Raw genomic sequence first — 22,984 nt, 5'->3', positions numbered from 1 at the left:
CCTCCCCTGCGGGGCAGGCCTATGAGGACAGTTTTAGGACACAGCCTGGTCCGTTCTGTCAGCCAGAGGCATTTAGACTGGAGACCGCCCCGGTGTCCCGTGACGGGTCAGAGGCCCGGCTTTACCCGCGAAAGCCTCCCAGCATGCCAAGCAGTCACGTCGACACCACTGAGATGAAGACAGGGACACAAAGTGTATTAAACAAACACAAGTATTAAACCATTTTATTGGAAACGGGTTAAAAATGAAGGCACTCCAAGCTCTATGATGTCCTTGAGGTTAGTTTTGTGGCTGCTCTTAGCATGTTTCAGAAAAAGGAAGAAGGATTCAGACCAACCTTCTCGGCGTGGATTTCCACGCTGAACATGAGGATTAACTGTGCTGTATTTAACAACCAAGCTCTACCTTCAGCTCAGCAGCCTACATGCAGGAAACGGACTCTGCATGCACACTACTGTATTCATACAAAGTTCTTTTATGAATAAACAATACAAAGTCCAATTTTGATAGGTGCTATAAAATACATAGGAATCTCTGTAATACTTTGCTACGAATGCCCAAGAAGTCAGAGAAATAAGCCTGAAGAACTGGGTACAGGTTATATGCTCTGTGGAAATTTCAGGGTAGGAATGTTACTCTCAGTGAGATGTGCACAGAGAAAAGGCTGATCCAGCTGCTGGAGGATTCCTTAAGGCGTTCTGGATCATGGTGATCTGCCTGTGAACTTTATCTCATGCTGAAGACAGTTTTTTCAGTTTCACGACTGTGAAGTATGAAAACGGAACACGTCATTTATCTTAGGTGCTGTTGACCAACTTTCCCAAAGCGAAGTGTTTTAAAATTCAAAGTAATCTTGAGTGGGGACTACTTTCAAACTTCATTAGGCAGTACTTTTCAGCTTCCCCACATGCTGCTTTCCCTGCCATGAAGCACGTGGTCGACTTACTAAAGCCATGCATCTCATTTTTACAGAAACGCAGGGTAGGTCCGGCTGTGCAGGGTGCCTGCAGTGCCACTGGAGAGCTCCCAGAGAAGCCCACTATGAAGGAAGTGCCCAGAACACCCTTGAGCCAGAGCGGCTGGAAGCTGGAATGATCCCGTGAGGCAGGAGCACCAGCGCCTGCTGGGTGGTGTGGGGAGAGCCCTCAGCTGGCTCTGCATACCTGCTTCCGTAGCACGCGGCCCAGAGCCTGACCTGTGGACGGGCCTTTCTCTCTCCTTGGGGCGGACCTGCCGTCCCCAACGATCCCTAAATGGCCACCCCCCAGATAGCCCAACAGGCAGAAAGAGGACACCAACAGGGCTGGAGAGAGCTGCAGGGCTCTTCCCTGTCCTCCCCACACCGCCGGCACAGGAGCCCACCAGCGCTCTAGAGGCAGGCCCAACACCACAGAAATAATTCAAACGTCCAAGGGAAAAACAGTCTCATGGTCTAGTGAAGACACAAATTTTAAAAATTGTCCAAAAGGGGCCTGAATTTTCATATGAAAGTACTCTGGTGAAATCTTTTAAGTAGGGGAGAAAATCCAATAATTTTTTTTTAAAGGTTTAAGTTTAGCGATTCCTCAATGCTATTTAACACAACTGAAGTTAGGAAGAGTAGATCCTTATCAGACTGTGTACTGGAGCCCTGTCATCAGCAAAAGCCACGTGAATCAACAGGTGTGAAGATTTAAGACACGTGCACAAACACTGTCCATGGTTTTATGGGGAAATGACAAAAGGAAAATCGGCTTCCCATTGTTGCACGTAAGCTTGTTAGTGGACAGAGAGGACGCCAGGCTCTGCTGCTGCCCAGGAGAATGAACAGCCACAGCGCTGGTGCTGCCAGGCGGCTTGGTGTGCAGTCAGCTTACAAACTGAGAAGAATAGTGGAATAGGCACATTTCCTCCTCCAAAACACAAAGCCCCAAAGGCTTCCTATTTCAGGTGACTAAATCTAGACATAAACAAGGAATCAAAGGTCACAAGTGTGCAGGGACAAGAGGATTGTCCTTTAGGGGCAGTTCTCCGACCGCCTGTCCTGAAGGCTGCACTGGTCAAGGTCAGGAGGCCTGAAGGCCACGTGGTCTCCCGGCCGGGCTGTGCTGTGGAGTGTGTGCACCTCACAGGAAGCTTCGGGACTGCCTGGCATGTTGGAGCGTTTCAGTTGTTTTCAAATCGAGCATATGGGTTTTCTTCTTTAAACAGGCCTGAAAACAAAATACACTTGAATCATAAATTCATTCATTCAACCAGAAACAAAATTTTAAGAAGCCACACAGGCTAGTTTTTATAAGACTGACTGAGGCTGTAGCAACAGCGGGTGTTATAAGCAGGCTCCCACACTCTGCTTAACGTTTTCTGAAGTCTAACCATTTTAGACCTTAAAACTGAAATACTATTTACTAGAAACAAGAATTCTAACAGATCCTAAGAGATAGGCACTTATTTCCTGATGCTCAGCAAAGAAAAGAAATTTAAGGCAAATATTTCCTTCCACAGTGGTTGGCTGAACAAAATAACCTTACTTTGTGCTTATAGTTGCTCCTTAACCTTTGGAATTAAGGCTACAGAAAACTAAGACGACTGTCAATCTAACTCTCGAGTACTATGACAGAACTGGGATGAAATGTGTACTTACCATGACAGTAAACCCGTGGTACGTACTTGCCCGAGGACCAGAAATTTTCCCTTTATGCTGTAGAAACACATGCACACACATACTCTCTCTCTCTCTTGAATTCTTTTTGAGATGGGGTTTCACTCTTGTTGCCCAGGCTCGAGTGAAACAGAATGCCTTGGCTCACTGCAACCTCCACCTCCCAGGTTCAAGTGTTTCTCCTGCCTCAGCCTCCTGGGTAGCTGGGGTTACAGGCATGTGCCACTACACTCAGCTAATTTTTAGTAGAGACCGGGTTTCTCCATGTTGGTCAGGCTGGTCTCAAACTCCTGAACTCGGGTAATTTGCCCACCTTGGCCTCCCAAAGTGCTGGGATTACAGGTGTGAGCCACTGCGCCCGGTCTCTCTCTCCCTTTAAAAATCTGTATTGTACACTAAAATTATCTGCAACAATTACAACAAAGCTACCCACTGCAGGTATTCTGGGGGCTGGGTGGAGGAGGAGGTGGGGAAGCAGAGGATGGTGAGGAAGAGCCTGGCCTCGTCTCTTTCTTGCCTGTCAAGGAGGGCCCAGGCATCAAGCTTTGGGAGATGAGGCTCAGCAGATACTAGCTGTAAGGAGGCTCGTTAAGGTCTCATCGGAAAACCTGCTCCTGAGTCGACTTCCAGTTTGGAGGAAACACCAAAGCCAAAATAAGGTTTCTGCGTGTGCGCTGCTATTTTAAATAACTGTGCCAGGTTGACTCACACTTTCTCCCACTCTCCCATCAGGAATTTCTTGGAATTCTTCTCTCTAGCCGAGGCTTCCCAAAGCACAGGCCATTCAATGGGCTTTATTACAAACTGGCACAAAAAGCTAATTTCATCAATGCAATTAAAGAGCCAAATTAACCACCAAAATGGCAGGTGTAAGCGAGTAAGGGCCCAGACACAGAAGACGCAGCTCCGCCCAGAGCCTGGCTGGCGGCCCTCAGCCCCACACCCGCTGGGAGTCGGGGCACAGTAAAGGTCGAGCAGCTTTAAACACAGGTTGTACTTGGTGATAACAAGCGCTGTGCAGTGTGTGTGTGTGTGTGTGTGTGTGTGTGTGCGCGCGCGCGAGTGTGCATGTGTGTGTCCACCTCATCTTTTATTTACATTAACATTAATCAACATTAATCAGGTGCCAAAAAGCTCTTTCTGACTCTTCCGTTTCACGGAAACCACGCTGCGCCCAGCCCAGGCCTGCACAGACGCTGCTGGGCCCAGGCTTCACTAACACAGGCATGCGCTCGCTGAGAAGGAGGGCGACCTGGTGCTGCTCCTTGTGACAGTGGCCCCCTGGCGCCTGGTCACTACCCATGACAGACACACTCCAGGAAACACAGGCGATGGAGGGGGCAGGGCAAGGACAAGGAGGCAGCGAAGGCTCCACTTCGGAGAACCCAGAGAGCCCATGCGGCACTGCCCAAGCACGCAGCACTTAAGAGACTGATGGACAGCAACACAGGAAAAACCCTCCATCAGCCACTGGGCGTCTCAAGACCAGCAGCCAAGGCGGCCTCACACCCCCGAGCCAACACTTTGAGACTGGCAGGACCCCCCCTGGCCTCGGGTCACAGCATGGTCACATGGAGGTGACTTTCCAAGGAGGCCAGAACTCACAGGGAGGGGACATCCCAGCCAATGGGCGAAGCTACCCGGCATTTCCAGCCCAGGCCATCAGCAGCATGGGGCCTCTACAGACCCCACGGGAGGGAAACGAGCCTCTGGGGCTACGACACCCATCACCCGTGCCTGACAGAGGTGCTGCTCACAGTGCTGCTGGGCTTCGCAGTAACACCCCCAGCAGATGACGGAAAGCACCACAGCAATGTCTTCGTGCCCCCGAGGGCGGGGTCCTAAAGTACCACAAATACATGAAACTCCCTAACACAAACAGAGCTTAAAACAGTGCAGCAGCCTGAAAAGGCTCTGAAATTTTCCAGTTAGGTTTCATGGGAAGCACTGTGGGCGCAGGACAACAGATTCCTGAGGACCACGGCGGCCATGAGCCCAGGGCCACACGCCTTGTACAGGCAAGGAGTCAGTTTCCACCAAGTCTACGATGCCACACAACCACAAACGCAGTGCAGGAGACGCTAATAATCTTTTCGGACTTTAAAATCAGTACACAGTCAACGAAGCAGGCCTAGGTGGTGGTGTTCAATGCCAAGCAGTGAACATCACGTGATCTGGGGGAGGATAGGTAATATAATGTGTGTTTCCAATTCACTCCAACTAAAAACAAGGTTTACTTTTGGCAAATACATTCATTCTGGCTCCTTCAAAGCTCCCCCTCAAAACCTCTCCAGACACAACCAAACAACAGGGCACCAAGGCCGGGCAAGAGGGAGCAGGGCCTGTGCCGGGCAATTCTCGGAAGGAGCTCCTGCTACACTCAGAAGATGGCAACCAGCATTGCTCCCGAGGGTGAGGGGCCATCCCGAAACAAAGACGGGAAACTCGCGGCACCGGCACCTCGGTTACGTAGGTGCACCCACGGGAAGCCAAACACGACAGCAGAACAGCTGAGACTTCCAGCCCAGAGGTCTTGTGACTTGATAAGCAAACAGGTACCCGGGAAAACAGACTTCATAAAGACAACTGGCCGAGATAAAAATATTCCTAGGAGCGAGTTCACCGCAGCACCGCCGGGGAAACGCAGTTCTGTACTGATGGGTGAACCTCTAGCCCAATCTCAGGCCCTACTGGCACTTGGTTCTATTCCGATGGGTGAACCCACAGCCCGGTGTCAGGCCCCACCAGCACTAATGAGGACCAAGACAGCACAGCATCGCCTCCCAACCTGTCCAAAAGGGGGCTGGACCAGTCCTTACCATATTTTTTTCTGATTTCATCATGTCTTGTCTTCATCTCTGCTCTCCTACAACACAGAGAAACATGATTAGCACCAAGCTACAGTGTTCAGTGTAACTGCAAGACACGACCTTCCGTGTCCCTCTGGAGGGGCTGCAGGTTTCTTCTGGTGGCTTCCCTCCAGTTCCCAGAGTGAAACCAGGGTAGGGACAAGCTTGGTCACTGGCCACACACCTATGAGGACCCAGTCTTCCAAGGCTATTCCAATGTATTATCTATTCTTTTCAATAAAAACAATTCAAATGCCCAATACTGTGATTTTTAAAAAGCTTTTTTCATACAAAAAAAATACACTGATGAGTAAAAATCGTACGCCAGGTTCTGAAGAGGGTTAGGAAATGCGATCATCAGCTTTTACTTAGTAGCATGTGATTTCAAGGTGGATGCATGGAAAATCTGTCCTGCCTCCATCCTCACCAGCCGCCAGCTTGACTCCCTTGCCAGGTGTGGCTGACACCACCTCCTCCCAGGGCTACCCAGCAGCCCCAGCACACAGGAGAGTACTGTGTCACCAGGAAATGGTGACAGGAGAGCCAACCTGGCCACAGGCAGACACTGTCCCCTCTGAGCCTCAGCTTGCTCCTGGCACATGGAGGGCCTGGACCAGCCGCCTTAGCAGCCATAACAGACCCGTGACGCCGCAGACGCGAGCCTTATTGCACGGACTGGAGGAGACAGGCAAGGAAGCCTGTGGAAGCAAGTTCCACGGCCACCGCCGGGTTCCCACCCTGTTCTCACTCTCCACCACGACCTAGAAGATCCCCTGGGTGCTACACACATTCTCAATTTCTAAAACCTGAGGAGAACTCATGATGTATACACGTGACTCCCATGGCCTTGCAGATGTGAATCCCCTCGAGGTGAACTTCTTCCCAGAGGGGATCGCCACGACCTCACCGTTCCTCCTGCCGTATCCGCCTCTCCTCCCGCTCACGAATGGCCTTCTCCTCGCTCCTGTCCGGCTTCCGGCTCCTCTTCCTCCTGCAGCAGCAGCAGCAGCAGACGGCGATGCCCAAGAGGAACGCTCCCCCGACCACCGACATGGTGATGATCAGCGCCTCAAAGTTCACTGGAGAGTCACACACCTCGAGTTAGGGCCGCCGCAGACGCAGAACCACCCCAGCGCAGCACCCTTCCCTTGTCCCTGGGAACCAGCTCAGAATGCGGGAGCATTAAGTAGGAAATGCCTCAGCCCAGCTGCTGGCTCCTGGGGTGTGGAAAGCCTGTGGCCCTGCACCCACCCCACAGCGTCCGGCCCTGTCTGAGCCTCCTTTCAGCCACAGGTTCCTATCTGTGACTTACCATTTATGGATTAACCACGATGAACTGAAATGACGGGGTAGTCTTCTCACTTGAGTTTGAAAAGGTATTTGAAGCATGAGAAAAGTTAACTAAACCAGAATTCTAAGCTATATATTCAGACTCTCCTAAGACATTCTAAACTCATAGAAATGGAGGTGAAGCCTGATGTAGCTTTGTTTTTTATTTAAACCAAAGTCAAAAATATTACAATTATTTACAAGAGAAAGAAACTCTCAGGGCACATACTGACTGCCAGATTCAAAAGGAATGACTGGGGAGGGGCGGACCGGGCCATGGAATAAGATGGGGTCATCTTCAAATCTCAGTATTTTGGGTTCCCTGGGGTTGAAAAATGGCTAATCAGTACCAAACACTAATAACTTCCATAACCAACCTTCAGAGACACATGCAAATTTAAAACAAATCTTACTATTCAACTTCTTTTAAAGATCTATAAATTAAAATCAGCCAAGATTTTTCCATTCGGTTCAAACCAGAGCTAGTTAGAAAATACCCTAACACTGCTCTGCAAATGTGTTGGTTTTTTTTTTTTTTTTTTTTGAGACGGAGTTTCGCTCTTGTTACCCAGGCTGGAGTGCAATGGCGCGATCTCGGCTCACTGCAACCTCCGCCTCCTGGGTTCAGGCAATTCTCCTGCCTCAACCTCCTGAGTACCTGGGATTACAGGCACACGCCACCATGCCCAGCTAATGTTTTATATTTTTAGTAGAGACAGCGTTTCACCATGTTGACCAGGATGGTCTTGATCTCTTGACCTCGTGATCCACCCGTCTCGGCCTCCCAAAGTGCTGGGATTACAGGCTTGAGCCACCGTGCCTGGCCAAATGTGTTTTCAATCATCCAGTTCAAACAGCCTCCTTGGCTGGAACACCTATAATCCCAGCACTGTGGGAGGCCGAAACAAGAGGAGTGCATGAGTCCAGGAGTTCAACACCAGCCTGGCCAACAAAGTAAGGCCCCACCCCTGCCCATTTCTACACAAACTTTCACAAAATGAGCTGGATGCGGTGGCATGCACGTCTGGTCCCAGCGACATGGGAGGCTGAGGTGGGAGGATCGCTTGGGCTTGGGAGGTTGAGGCTGCAATAAGCCACGCCTGCACTACTGCACTCCAACCTGGACAACACAGCAAAACACTGTCTCAAAAAAAACAGAAAACACCCACCCAGCCTCCTGAAGACGGCCTTATGAGCAAACTCCCCAGGGCAGTAGATGACCTAGGATTCACTCTGTTTGTAACTCTAGTTAGCAGCCGTGCCACACCACAGGTGATAGCCTCTGACCTCCAGGGGCTGCATGGAGGCAGAGGGCCAGTCTCTGGGGCTCCCTCAGTCTGGCCCTTTGTTGCCGTGTGCCCTGAGATACACTTGGGTTACTCATTTAACAGAACTCATTTTTCAGTTGATTAAACTAGTTTGAAAATCAGGAATGGGAGTTACATCTGATCAAATGCCTTTTGAGCTTCTAATTCTGTGTTTTTTCTCTGAACCGTTCTGGAAACACAGAATTGCAAACATTATAGTAATAGGGAGAACTAGAGAGGGGACCTTCATTGCCAGAAGATGTCATTTTTTTTTTTGAGACGGAGTTTTGCTCTTGTTGCCCAGGCTGGAGTGCAATGGCACGATCTTGGCTCACTGCTGGGTTCATGCAATTCTCCTGCCTCAGCCTCCTGAGTAGCTGGGATTACAGGCATGCACCACCACTTAGCTAATTCTGTATTTTTTAAATAGAGACAGGGTTTGATCATGTTGGCCAGGCTGGTCTTGAACTCCTGACCTCAAGTGATCCACCCACTTCGGCCTCCCAAAGTGCTGGGATTACAGGCATGTGCCACTGTACCCGGCTAAAGATGTCATTTTTTGACTGGAGAACTCCAGAAAAATCAACTAAAAAACCCAATGAGATCAACAAGATGGCTGGCCCTAAAACACACCTAACCCTCCTCAGGCAGCTTTTCTAATTAGCAGCTAAAACTAGTTAAAAACAAACAGGAATCCTGTCATAATGGGAAACAAATTTAGGGCTCCTTTTTGCTGATTCTAGAGGGTAAAACCCAGGAAGAACTTGAACTTAAACCAAAGGATGCAGGGGAGACCTGGCAAAGAAAGGCATCTTTGTCTCTGGACAAGCAGCCAATGCTGTAGACATCTCATTTACCTCAAAGTGAGCGTGTATTTTAGGTCATTACAATTAAAGCTCCAAAACCATTTTGCCTAGAACCGGAAAAATGATTCTTAAGTTATTTGTAAGAATAAATAAGGGTCTGTGGTGCAAGACCTAAAATTAGTATCATGTGCGCCGTGGGATCTGGTGAAACCAGGAGGGCCCTGACGGCCCAGCCACGAGTTCTCCTCCCCACTCAGGTCCTGTGGACAAGGTCGGACAAGGTCCCAGCTCAGACAGCCTCTTGCTCCCCACGGCATGTCAGGCACACTTCCTGCTTCTCCCAGAGTAGCGGGTATCGCAGTTCCCTCTCAGCCTCAGAATTAGCCAAAGAAGCTCATCGCACCCCACCCTCCTGTGACGACGCAGCTGCCTCCCGAGTCCAAGCCTGTTCCCCTGCGTGACCCTGTGTGGCGTGTGGTGCCCCTCCCTGCTGTGACTGTGACTGATGACCTGCTGCTGCTCTCATGTGCAGGGGTGAGTGTTGTGTATCCATCCATTTCTGTAGCCTAGGGTGGGAATTTCATTTCACAAGAGAATTGTCAAAAACGCCCGCTATGTGTAAAGGTGCTCAACATGACCAACTAGTCACTGCAGAAATGCAAATGAGAAGCACAAGACACACTACACACCCACTAGATGGACTAAAATTAGGGTGGCTGGTTACCCTAAACGTCGGGAGGGATGTGGAGCAACCAAGTCCCACATTGCCTGGAGGAGGCCAAACTGGTACAGCTACTCCAAAAATGTTTGGCAGACTTACTAACGCTAAACACAAATGTGCACCATGACTCAACACCTCCACCCCTCCCCACCTCCGGAGACGTGAGCGCCTGTGTCAGCGTCAACACGACCACTCCTAGCAGCACTAGAAAGACCCAGACGTCCCGAGCGGCGCGTGGCTGAACAGCTGTGGGAGACGTCCCGAGCGGCGCGTGGCTGAACAGCTGTGCAGGACACTGCACGAGACTGACAAGAACTCGGACACGTGCTGAATAAGAAGTTAGAGAAAGTACAGGGCTTCCTCCACATAAAGGCCAGGAACCAGTGACATCAATCTGTGCGATGGGAAGTCAGTCAGTGGCTCCTGTGGAGGTCCTGGCAGGACTTGGGAAGAGTCCTGGAAGTCCTACCTACTTTGCTGTGAGTGGTGATAACGTGGTGATAAGGATTGCAGAAATGCACTGCACATGTGTGCATTATATAGACTCTAAACCATGGTCCACGCACTTCATCAGAAGCTATGTGCCATTAAAAACACCTCACGACCAGGTGCTCCAAAGGGCAAGGCTCCTCAGGTCCAGCAGCTGTCTCTACAGAGTGGTCATTAAGAGAAGTTCCATGGAAGGGACAAGGCTAGGGGGAAGCAGGTGTGACCAGGCCTTGGGCAGACATGACAGGAAAACACATGACATCATGGGCACATGCATGCCTGTTCACAAACACACATGCATCACACATGAAGGCACACGTACACACCACCACCACCACCACCACCCCCTGCCAGACATCCCACAATGTGACCGCCACCACCGTCACACAAACCTCTGCATTCCCTAGGGCCTCAGCACCAGCAGCAGGTTGTTTCAGAGGGAGACTGATAGATTTGGAAATGGAAATCAATTCGAAGCGCAACAGTTAAGACAGAAGTTGCAGAGGGATCCAAGATGCAAATAAACAAAAAGAATCATCAAAACACCTTAAGAAAATATTGGCTCCTTTACAAAGCTTAGGAAGCCTATGTATTACCCCAAAACCTGAGATCTAAAACATTAAATTCAACTACATAATAATGAGTTCCAGGTAACAAAACACCACAGATTTAAAAGGCAAACTACGAAACAATCTGAATCTCACAAGAGCTGATCTCCCTAATTTAAAAAGCCTGCAAAATCAAATATATAAAGATATACATACAAAAAAAGAGGCCTGTGTCCACGCTAAGCAAGGATTCTTAAGCTGGGAAAATTGGAGATTCTAGAGGAAGTCACAGATGAGTGTCAAGGGTGACATATGAAGAAAACATACTATGCAGAGAAGTCAAAAACGCTGCCTTCAAACTCACCCTTCCCCTGACGCCTTCCATAACATTGTGAGATAGAGCTCAGTGCTGGGGCTGACAACCTTGAAAGAGGTCCTCCAGGTTCCCCAGGGAGCCCTAGGCTGCTTTCCCAGTCGCCAGATCACCCCTGACTTCCCAACGCCTTGCTGGGAGTCACAAAGCTACTGGCAGCACATTTTCAGCAACTTCTGCTAATTGAGCACATACTACTATTTTCAAAGAAGCATCAATTTTGCAAGAAGCAAATGAAAACAATGACTTACCCCAACAGACTCCCCAGCGTGCAGAGCTCAATTTACAAAGGGAAGCAGGAGGCAAGACGTTTTTAACTGGGTAGTCCAGACATGCCTTGTCAGTGTTACACCAAAGACACTGAAAGAGACCAACATTAAATAAACGTTAGAAACACAATAGAAAACCAAAGAAAGAACTGTCCAGGCTCTGCCCACAGCCCACGAGTGCTGCCATCGCTCTGTGAATAGCTGTAACGGCTCAGCCTCCCACCTCCCACCTCGTCCCTGCCTTCAGTCCACACCCAGCATGGCGGCCAGCAGCCCTGTCAGCTCTCCACAGACTCACCCAAGACCCGCGTCACTCAGACCTCTTCCACAAATCACCCTGCTGGGACCATGGGGCCTCTGTGCTGCTCCTGAGTGCTGCCAACCCCCACCCCCTGCTCACAGCCTCTGCTCAGCCTGCCTGTTCTGTCTGGAGTACTTTCTCCACATCTGTATGGCTCCCCACCAACTGGACAAGCCCTGCCCCGACCAACCGACTGAATACTGCAGCCCGCCTCCGCCACCCTTCCCTCACCTCCCCACATCCTGAGCACCTGGGCACCATATCCACCATGTTCTGTGTGCCTGAGGGCAGGCATCTGTGCACTTCACTGGCTGAAGTATCCCCAGAACACAGAACACAGCCTGGCCCATCACTGAGTTTGTGTTGAATGGACTCTGGTGAGCACAGCCACCATTTGCGGAGACCCACAGCCCACTACAGCCTCAGGAACACAAACACACCCCACCACAGCCTCTCTTCCAACATGCAGGGTCCTCTTGAGGCCTTCCAGGCACTGGCACCTCCTTCCAGAAACCTCCTGTGTGCCCAAGAGCACACCTACACATGCCTGAAGCTAGCCGCAAGGAAAGTGGCCCTCTGCACTGCCCTGTCTGGGTTCAGAGCTGGAGTCAGGCCTTCAGTCCTTCTGGACTGGCCCCAACCACAACGACCTGGGCAAGTCCCTCGGCCGCCTCAGCCATGAGATGGCTGTTGTCACCACACCACCCCCCCCCCGAGGGTGGTGAGGGGTTACACAGGGCACTCCAGCAAAAATGCTCTCTAAGCCACAAAGCTGCATGCAACAGTGAGCTATGTTTAGGGCTGGCATGACTTCCAATGGAAAAATCCAGAGACTAAAAAGAAGCACCATGCAGAAAACGCACCAGGACCAGATGCATTAGAGCAAGTTCAACATCACCAATGTCAAGATTTGAAACCACAGAAACAGCATCTTTCACTTTTTTATTCAGAAATCAAGTATCCACTCAAGTCCCACAAACTGACAAGGTATGTGTCAAGCCTGCACCACTGCCTTGTGGAGTAAGAACTGATTTTTAAGAACACGGCTCAGGCCTTAGGCTGGAAATAATCTAATACATCTTTCCCAACCTGCCTCGTGGCATCAAACGTCACTGTCGGGAAAAGGAGACCTCTGGCTCAGCAGTTCTCAACACCTGGTAAACCCGGGACTAGAAGGGGCAGCAGGTGGCCTCTCAGGAATCCTAAGAAAAAGCCCCACTGTTTTCTGTGGGATGCTGTTTTCTGTCCAATCACTCCCACCCGCCGCGGGCCTGCCCTCAGGTGTCCCATGCTGACTTCACAGTGCCACAAGGAGGCTCTAACTTTAGGTGCTACTGAACCAAGAGCTTCGTGGCAAGATGAGCCTAAGAGGTGCCCGCCAGGCTAGCCCGGGAGCAGGCCCCACGCAGAGAAAGCCGGAGGACCCTGTTCACACACCTTTTACAAGACCTGCAGTGTGCTGCTGCTTCCCCACCATGGCTGCTCCTTATCCCACAAGGACATCTACATCAGACTCAAGCGGGAGGCTCAGGCCCCGCCTCATACCGCGGAGTCTTAGGGAACTTTGCTGCAGACTGCTACGCTCTTGCTGAAAGTCACACGGGTATTTAAAAAACCCAGGACAACATCCAAACCTTTTGATCATGACCAAAGAACGCTATGGACAGCCTGGCCCACTGGCCTCTCTCTCCTTGCTGTGCCCCTTCCAATCCAGTGTGAGAAGCTCAGAAAGCAGCCTCCACTGCAGCCCTTCACAGCCAGGGAAAACACAGGCTCACAGCTTTGGCGTGTGGGTTCCAGCTTTACGGACCGCCCAATTTCTCGACAGGGGCCTTGTTAGGAAAGCTGACCCCAAAGTGCAGAGCACACAGCGTGGCCCCATCTGCTCAGGAGTGAAATCACGGATACTGATCATGCTCAGGCAGTAGCTGCAGTTTTCATGAGAAGGTTTAATATGCCTGAAAGGGCTAAAATAACACTAAAAAAACATCGTAAAACACCCCCCAGTCCCAAACAACAGAGCTCTCCTAATATCCAGGCGACTCCCTGGACTTAGAGAAAGCCCGTGTGCCTTTGGATTGCACTCTAGTCTGCATGCTACTTACGGAGACGTTCTTCAGGCACTCTTCACAGGTTTTGTTTGTGTTCTGAGAACATGCTGCAAGGGAAAGGCAAGAGAAAAGTCAGTCACTGAGAATCAGGCAATGTAAATGTTAGTCCAGCAGGGCGGGGGGGGCACCAGTGAGGGACGTGGCACCAAGAACCTGTGATTTGGAATTACTAAGTGAAGGTCCTCTCCCTGAGCCCGTGCTGCTAACAAGACATCCCAGCGTTCAGGGATCCCGCTGCAGGCAGGATAAACATGCAGCTCTTATCTGTAAGAGCTCTTCTGGGAGAGAAGAGTCCCAACACAGAAGGCTGTGTTTCAGATTTCTCTACGAGAGAAGGTGCGCCCACGGCTGTGTAATCACTAACCATGAACCCACTGGGACCTTCCCACTCATCAGCAAGCACTCTTTAGGGAACTCAAGAGCCTCCATCCAAGGCCAGAGCAACACCAGTGACACTGCCAAGCAGTACCCTCATGTCTTCAGACTCCCCTACGGAGCTCATGTGACAAAGCAAGGTCTCAGTTCCCTGGCAGCCTCACCCCAGACTGGGCTATGCTCCCTGTACCAAGAAGGCCTGGTAGGCCAGCCTGTGCCAATCATACAGAACACCCTGGAACTCTGCCCACTACTCACAGCACTGCTGCTAAGGAAGGGGTCAAACTCCACACCGCCAACAGCTCTGGAACTCAAGCCAATCAGAAGCAAGAGCTACTGCATGAATAACTTCCAACACGCAACCAAGTTGACTGCCTACTCCCCGAATCCCTTAAAACGCACACACACCGCGAACTGAAAAGAGCTCTGTGCCCATCACCAGCCACCAGAGAAATGCAAATTAAAACTACGATGACAGATGACTGCACACCCACCACAGTAGTTAAATTTAAAGAAAATGGTAATACCAAATGTTGGCAAGGATGTACAGCAACAGAACTCTCACACGGTGTTGGTGGAAGTGTAAATGGCTCAACTATTTGCAAAGAAGGTCTGGCAGCTGCTCATAAGCAAACATGCGACCACCTACAACTCAGCAATTCCACTCTTATTATTTCTTCCAGGACAGAGGGAGCCTGCATCCACAGACAGACCTGTGCGGGAACACTGTGTGATAGCCCCAAGCTGAACACAGCCCAGATGTTGCTCTGGAGGACGTGGACAGGCTGGAACACTCACACAATACAAGCAAGGCACCAAGCACAGCAAACACGTGGCTCCTGTAGGAAGGGATCTTCTGGAAAAGACATTCCAAACACAAAAGGCTGTTTGACATGTCTCTCCTTTAGTGAGCCATGTGGCTGTGCAATCACTAACACTGTTCAGCAATAAAAAGAAATGAACTGGTCTGTGTAAATGGTGGATGAGTCTGAGGCACTTCACATGAGTGAAAGACGCCTTACACAGAGGAACCTACCATGTGATGTCGTGGCCATGCAGCTCTACAACAGATGAGACTCACCTATGGAGGGAGGAGGGCAATGGCTGCCTGGGCACAGCCGTGAGTGGGGGAGGCTGAATCTTCCAGGTTGAGGGTCTGTCTGGGTCTGGGCTATGCAGATGTAAGTCACTGAACGGTGCAATTAAGTTTCCCACATTTTCCTGTATAAAAAAATGTATCTCGAAAGAAAAAAAAACAAGACAACTGCTGAACTCTGGTCCCTGACAGGCACGGTGAAGGCGGGCACAATGCATTCATGTCTGTGACTCACACGCAGGTGTGGAAGGCTGTGGGGGACACCTGGACAAATGCAACACGGCAAAGTGTGGCCACAGCTTAGGTGGCAGGTATGCCAGCGCGCACCACAAACCCTCTTGGCTTTGCTGTGCGTGTGAAGAGCTTCATGATGAAATGGAGGGAAAAGAGATTTAGCTTTAAGTTACAATTTCACTCATTACATTTACCAAGAGGGACTAATAGTTACAGAGTCCATTGTTGGGGCCCTTCTATTTAGCAGTGTAGTTCCACATCCTACTTTTCTAAATAAAACCCCACTTTATTTGAAATGAAAGCATATTTTGTCACGTTCTACAGCAGTTATCACTAAGTAGTGCTTATTAAGCCCCAGGGAGGTAAAGAAAATTGACAACCAGTGAAAAGCCTCATTTTCTTAAAGCACTGCTGAGAGGCAGGGTTATTATAGGGTACTTTGATAGAACAGCACTGCTGATGTTCCCCAGTGACTTGGTGCTGTGGGAGGAAGGGGCAACTGAGGCTGACGGTGGGCAAAGACCCCCATGGGGCTGCAATGTGATGGGCACCATGACAAACTCTTGATTTTAAAATTCAACTCCTAGCTCTGTCCACTGAAAGGGCCGAGAAAGGACAACGCCCAGTAGCAGAGGCATGCTTTTGGTGCCCAGGTCTTGCTTTCTAGATGCTGTTCCCCACTAAATGGGAGTAGAACTCCTTGGAGAAATGGCTGATTCCAGAAGTGGGGCAGAAAGCAGACAAGATGAGCCACAGACAGTGTGCAGTGCCCAAGAGTGACATAGACATGAACGAATGGCAAGAGGACCCAAAAGCCAGCCTGCAGAGAGTCTTTATGGCCAAATCTGGGCCAACTGAACACCAAAATAAATAACAGTGTTATAAGTAGAATTTTTCATGCCGCAAAAGAAGTAGCACTTGAATATAAATTTCCCCAGCAAGGTAATTTACTTCTGCAGAATGGTGTGTCTCACAGATGGAACAATGGCGAGCGCACACCTGGACAAGGAGGGGAAGGGGTTCTCATGTCTGACCGAGGTCGCCCCTACTGCTGTGTTGTTCCCCTACTGGCTACAGTTAGACCTCACAGTCTAGTTAACTCTGACTGGCTATCTTAAAGCGAGCAGGGGTACGAGCTGGAGTGGAGGGGTGGGCAGTTTGGCAGGAAGGACGGTCAGAGTAGGTAAACAGGGGTCAAAGCAGGTGACCAGAGCAGGTGACCAGGATGAGTCAGGACGGGGTAGGGGACCAGGGGAACAGATGTGAACGACTGATTAGAACTGGTGGAAAAGGTTGTTTACTGAAACTACAAGGAAATTAAACTTTAAAATAGAGAATTAAAGAATAAGAGAGCTGAGCATGCTGACACGCTGAGTCTTTGAAGAGAAACTTCGGGTTCACTCTATCTAACAACAGTCATGAACTCTAACCTCTAGAATCCATACTGACATGAAATAAAGAGAAGGCCAAGTGGCAAATGCTGAAGAAATGATGAGTTGAGAAGCCTCCATTTTACCAGCATCACAGTCAACACGAATGCAGGCAAGAATCCCCCGAGGATGCCAAGACCCTGGGGTCTGCCTGTAGATCGACAAGACAGTCTCAAAGCACCTCCCCACAGGTGAATCATTATTCATGGAGAGAAGGTAGTACCTTGCAAGTGATCAGTCATCCCCACCATAACGCAGAACAACATGATGATGGGACAAAGTGACAGCATGTGCCTCCCGCAGGGCACTGAGAGGACATAATCACTGTGCCATGCTGCCAAAGTGCACCTGAGTTGAATCAAAGGAAACACCTGGTAAGACCCACTGAGGCTCCTTCCACAAACTGGCTTTCTGAAAACAAAGCCAGACTGAGGAACTAGTCTAGATCAACGGAGATTAAAGAGATTAAATTAAATTAAATCACAATTAAATCCAACTTGTGATCCTGGATTCTGGGGGGGGTGGCGCGAGGGGGGAAAACAGGACATTGTTGGAGAACTGGTAAAATTTGTATATGATTTGCCCTATTATAAATTAGGTATTCAATGATATTGTATCAATGTTACATATGTTACAATGATATTTTATCAATGTTACATTACAGATTTTGATAATTATATGTATTTCAGTTATGCAGAAGAAAGTTCTCCTTCTTAGGCAATATACTGAAGAATGTAGAAACAAAGGGCCACATTAGTAACTTACTCTCATGTGGTTTGGTCAAAATAACAAGAAGCAATACAACTGTGATTAGTCAACTTACAATACATTTTTAAAATATAAGTAGAGATAGAGTCTTGCTGTGCCACCCAGGCTGGTCTCGAACTCCTGGCCCCCAAGCAATCCTCCCACCTCAGCCACCCAAAGTGCGGGATTACAGGCATGAGTGACTGTGCCCAGCAAAATCAATTTTTAAAAATAAAACATAAAAATTTTATTTTATATATATATATATTTATTTATTTAAAACGAAGTCTTGCTTTGTCTCCCAGGCTGGAGTGCAGTGGCGCGATCTCAGGTCACTGCAACTTCTGTCTCCCAGGTTCAAGCAATTCTCCTGCCTCACCCGTCTGAGTAGCTGCGATTATAGGTATCTGCCACCATGCCTGGCTAATCTTTGTATTTTTAGTAGAGATGGGGTTTCACCATGTTGGCCAGGCTGGTCTTGAACACCTGACCTCGTGATCCACCCACCTCAGCCTCCCAAAGTGCTGGAATTACAGGTGTGAGCCACCGCGCCCGGCCATATTATAAACTTTAAAAATAACAGCAAGATACAGAGAAGGACTGCTAAAGCAAATGGAGCCAATGTTGAGAACGGAAGGGCATTCAGGAGTTCACTGCACTATTCCTTCAACTTTCTGCACCTCTGAGGTCTTTCTATATAAAGCCTGGGCAAGGAGACAGAGGGTGTGTCCAACACACCACTCGAGTCCTTTCTGAAAAGTCATCTACAAGGAAGGATACGTGTGCTTCCTCTCCTCAGTCTAACAGTGGCTACGAGAGAGGGATGATGCCGTTTTCATTCATGGGGATATTCACTTTTACAGCTTCTTTCTGATAACTAGTCTTGTGTGAACTAAAAGAACTGAGCTCCAAGACACACACCATAAACTCCCAGACGTCTGGATTACAGGTCAGTCTGAGTCAGCGGAGAGGCATGAGAGGAAGAGGCCGAGAAAAAACCACCCAACATTCCTCCCGCTCCCAGCAGGCCAAGAACAGGGAGGGTTTTCATCAATGTTTACAGTCCTCATGAAAATAACATCAAAGCTGGAAAAAGGTCACTCTATTCTGTCGTTTCAAAACACATCATCTTGCATAGTAAGAAAAGAATGGTGTAGTGGCTCACGCCTGTAGTCCCAGCACTCTGGGAGGCCAAGGCAAGCAGATCACCTGAGCTCAGGAGTTTGAGACCAGCGTGGCCAACATGGTGAAACCCCATCTCTACTAAAAACACAAAAATTAGCCGGGCATGATGGCATGCACCTGTAATCCCAGCTACTTGGGAGGCTGAGGCCAGAGAATCGCTTGAACCTGAGAGTTGGAGGTTGCAGTGAGCTGAGATCACAGTACTGCACTCCAGCCTGGGAGACAGGGCAAGACTCCATCTCGAAAAGGGAAGAGAGAGAGAGAAGAGAAGAGGCATGAATCATTTGTTACTGCTTCAGACAAGCAGTGTTTATTTCTTTAAGAGATCACATCTCTTATCTCATCATGAGATACAGAAAAACCATGTGTTAGAAAACCACAGATAAAAACTGCCCTTGTGTTTCTTCAGTCTGAATGTGACTGCCCTGACTTTTGAGGTCCTATGACTGCAAGACTTCAATTTAAACTCCATTTACCAATTTTTAAAGAAAGTTCAGTCTCATTTGTTTCAGAAACTGAAGGAAAAAACAACAAAAACCGTTTTCTTCTGTCAGGATACACTAACCCTCCATGACCCATTTCAGCACTCTCCCGAAGTTTCGGGCAAGTCAGTAAATGCAGCAAGCACAAAGGAACACACCAGCTTGTGTAAGTGTCTCCTTGTTAGGCACCTGCACCTGTCACACTGTAGGCCGCAGCCTCCATACTCATCAGCAGAACGACCCGCCAACAGGGGCACAGTGCCCACTCTGCACTGTGACAGAGGCATGGAAAACAACTACATTGCCAATTCCGGGGGAGAAAAGAGGGTAGATACGGAGACCAAAAAACCCCACTATTTCAATAGAAAGAAAGAGTTGAAGACCAGCAGTATGTATCAACACTGTGAACTGTACAACACTGTAGCACTCTAGACAATTAGAAAGCCATGCTTCCCAGGGTGAGAGAGGCAAAACTACAGATACCCCCTCCACATCAGGAGTCTCCACTGTAGGAGCAGCTTAGTGGGACCCACCACCTGGGGGACCTGCACTGGCCACTACTGCGCCAGCCATGAGACAGCAGTCTGAGCTCCTTTTAGGGGTTATCTTTCCCCCAGATGACGCTCTTGGATTGAGTCTGACCCCATACACAAATAAAGTGGGTCCAAAAAGCCCTGTCCAGGTTGCTTTAACTTCAAGAATCTTACTCTAAAGATCTTCAATACACCATGGGTTCTTAATGTCTCTCCTCCATTAAAACACATAAAAAGATGCTTCGAAGTGTTGGATTTGGATTGGTATAATGTATTCTTTAAATTCACAAAGTATACTTGTAAAGAAAACAAAATGTTTTAAACATTAGTACTGTGGTCACATTCCCATAACTATGACAGGCAGCAAAAATCTCATACTAAGCAAGTACTCCGTGGAAAAGGGGAGTTCTCCATGCTATAAATAGCCCCTTTCTCCAAGGACAAGGGGCACACAGACACCAAGAGCGCTTGGTCAGTGAATGCCAACATGACATGGCACCATTCTTCCTATTTCAAGGGGTCCCCAGTGAGAGAAACAACAGTCCACCCACCAGGACTTGATGATTAGGTGGTTACTGTAAGTGGAAGCAACAGAGGACAGCCTCCAAGTGAAGAAGGAAGTGCTTTTCAGCTGACACACCGAAGGGCAGTTCTGGATTAACTCCCAAACTGTCACGTCCACGCATCCACAGCCACCTCTGCACCCTTCAGAACTGTGGAGCAGGAGGAATCAGAATAGTCAAACAAGACCTCAGGGTTGCTTTCCTGACACTCCCACTTTAACAATACAAGCAAACACACCCCTGAGCCACTGATATGAGTTTCCAGTGAATCACAAACTCTCCCGGCAGACGCCCATCTGTTTGTTGAAACGTATTCATTGCACATTTGTGCTTCGAAGTCAATTTGGGCCAAAAGTTCCCAGTACAGTACCACTGACCTCCGGGGTTAACAAACTTCAAGGCAGCTGCATTGCTAACGTAACAAACAGTACACTTGGAAGTAGATAAAAAGAAACAATTAATTCTGCACTGGAATAAACACTCCATAAGGCCACAAAAAGAAAAAGTGCTCTGCTATGCTAGAGTTAAAGAGAACCTCACAGAGCCTGGGCTACCATGAGTGAAGAAAAGTATTAGCCCCTCAAGCTGGGCCCAGGTCAACCCGAATTCTAAGGGTCAGGAAACTGAAGTTAGGGTGGCGCTATTACCCACCACTAGTGGTCACCTGGAAACTCCACACACAGAAGCCAGCATGACATTTCTGAAACAGGTCCAGCAGTGACACTCCTCAGCTTAAAATCTTCTGGATCTTCCCGCAGCCCACCAGGCCCCGGAGGCCCAGCCCCACAGGAAACCACTCTCCATAAACAGTCCCGGCTTCTGGAACTGAGTCTTATGTCACGCACTTTCCTCCACTAGCCCTCCCCTGGGCTCCCGCCCTAACTGCTGGTTTCTTGGTCAGCTTCCCGGGACTCAGCTCCTCTAGGACAGGAGCTCGGTCTGTCGGTCATCACTGTGGCCGCAACGCCCGGCGCAGATGGGATAAACGAATGAGGAATGCCACCTGTGGGTCTGGACAGCGCAGAGCCGCACTCAGCTTGCTTCAAAATCAGATGCTACCGCCTGCTTTGGGGAGGCTTTCCTTTCTAAGGTAGTAGACAACGGCGAGCGTTCGCTGCTGTGCATGGAACTGCAGCCGGGAGGGAGTGGCAGCGTGAACGCCGGCGGCTGCAGAGACACACCAGCCGCGGCCCCCACCACCCTCCAGGGGCCAAGGGCCGCCATCTCAGCCGGCCCCCGACCAGCTGTGCGCCCTCGAGCATATCGTGGGACAGCTTCTCGGCTAGGAATCGAACTCGAGGAGAGCTCTCTGGGGTCGCGGTGAGACCGCAGATGCCAAGCGTCCCGCCTGCCGGGCGAGGGCCAACCCGCGGCCACGCGCGAGAAGCAGCCGCAGCGACTGGACAGTAACAAAGACAAAGACGAAGGCGGCTCTTCCCAGGCCTGCACCCTAGCTGCGAGGGCAGCTCCCGCGGCCGCCAGAGCGGCGTGACCCTCGGGATGCCTCCGCCAGGGTGCTGCCTGCGACCGTGCGCCCGGGCCGCCCACCGAGCCCAGCGCCGCGGCCCGGACCCGGACCCGGACCCCGACCCCGACCCCGACCCCGACCCCGACCCTGGCCGGGCCTGGACCTCCAGCCGCCCCGCCCCCTTCGCGGCCCTCACCCGCTCCGGAAGGCTCCTGCGCGGCGGCCACCGAGATGAGCAGCAGGAGCAGCGCGGCGCCACCGAGGGGCAACCTCCAGTATGGCGTCGGCCCGCGGGCCACTCTGGGCACCATGGTCGGCCGGTCGTTCGGTCAGTCAGCAGCAGGTTACAACTCCGATGCCAGCCTCAGCGGTTTCTGCCCGGAAGAGCCGCGGCGCCGGGAGTGGCTCGCCGAGGCGGGGCTATGCGAGTGCGCAGCCGCAAAAGGCAGCTCGCCCCGCCCCCTCAACATTGGTCCCGCCTCCCGGCTCGGCTGAGGCTCAGTGCGCCTGCGCAATGGAGGAGCGGTCCCCCCCCACCGTGAGAGAAGCGTCTGAGGCTCAGTGCGTCAGTGCGCCTGCGCGGGGCGGAGGGGTGGATGGAGGGGCTCGCCTCGCCTCCTGCGCCTGCGCGGCGGGGAGGAGGGGCCAGTTGAGGGGACCCGTGGAGCTCGGTGTTTCGGTGGCGGAGGTCACGGTGGCCTCCACCCTAAAGGGCTGCGGGCATCCGGGACGGCGACCACAAGCGCTGCTCACGCTGCTCTTAAGTGAGCCCTGGAAGAAGCGAGGGTGGGCTCTCGTGGTCCGCGCCGGCGTCCGCGCTCCTCACCCGGGCTTCCCGCCCTGGGATCCTCCCGCTGTCCGTGGGGGGCTTTTCGTGGATTCTTTATTTTTGTACGTTACCCTCACTAGAAGCGGCCCCAGAATGGCCTGAAACGTGTGCTGCTGAACTGTCACTTGCATTCCCGAGAGAAGCGCCGTTTCTCCTCCCTCGCTGTCCGCCGACGCCCCTGCTGCGGCCTTCCGGGTCCCTCGGCCGATAAAAGGACTAAATATTGACGGGCATTTTTAAGGCTACTTCAGAAATGGCAAAAATACATTTACAGGTTGAACCTGAGCACAGTCTGCGC

General features: G+C 50.5%; 1 protein-coding gene across 1 annotated transcript; it reads right to left on the bottom strand.

Annotated features, from left to right (window-relative positions):
• Positions 1 to 211: 211 nt before the first annotated feature.
• PTTG1IP (PTTG1 interacting protein) lies at positions 212 to 22,368 on the bottom strand. The gene is made up of 6 exons (XM_032276544.1): positions 22,054 to 22,368; positions 13,739 to 13,791; positions 11,315 to 11,423; positions 6,398 to 6,569; positions 5,461 to 5,507; positions 212 to 2,192 (listed from the first exon to the last, which is right to left on the bottom strand). The coding sequence occupies exons 1-6, from the start codon at positions 22,166 to 22,168 to the stop codon at positions 2,146 to 2,148; spliced, it is 543 nt and encodes a 180-aa protein (XP_032132435.1). The 5' UTR covers positions 22,169 to 22,368; the 3' UTR covers positions 212 to 2,145.
• Between the last annotated feature and the right edge of the window lie 616 nt (positions 22,369 to 22,984).

This window comes from Sapajus apella, unplaced genomic scaffold (assembly GCF_009761245.1).
Source record: "Sapajus apella isolate SASKATOON/1434 unplaced genomic scaffold, GSC_monkey_1.0 scaffold8, whole genome shotgun sequence".
Classification (NCBI taxonomy): Eukaryota; Metazoa; Chordata; class Mammalia; order Primates; family Cebidae; genus Sapajus; species Sapajus apella.
This window is presented reverse-complemented; position numbering and strand designations above follow the sequence as displayed.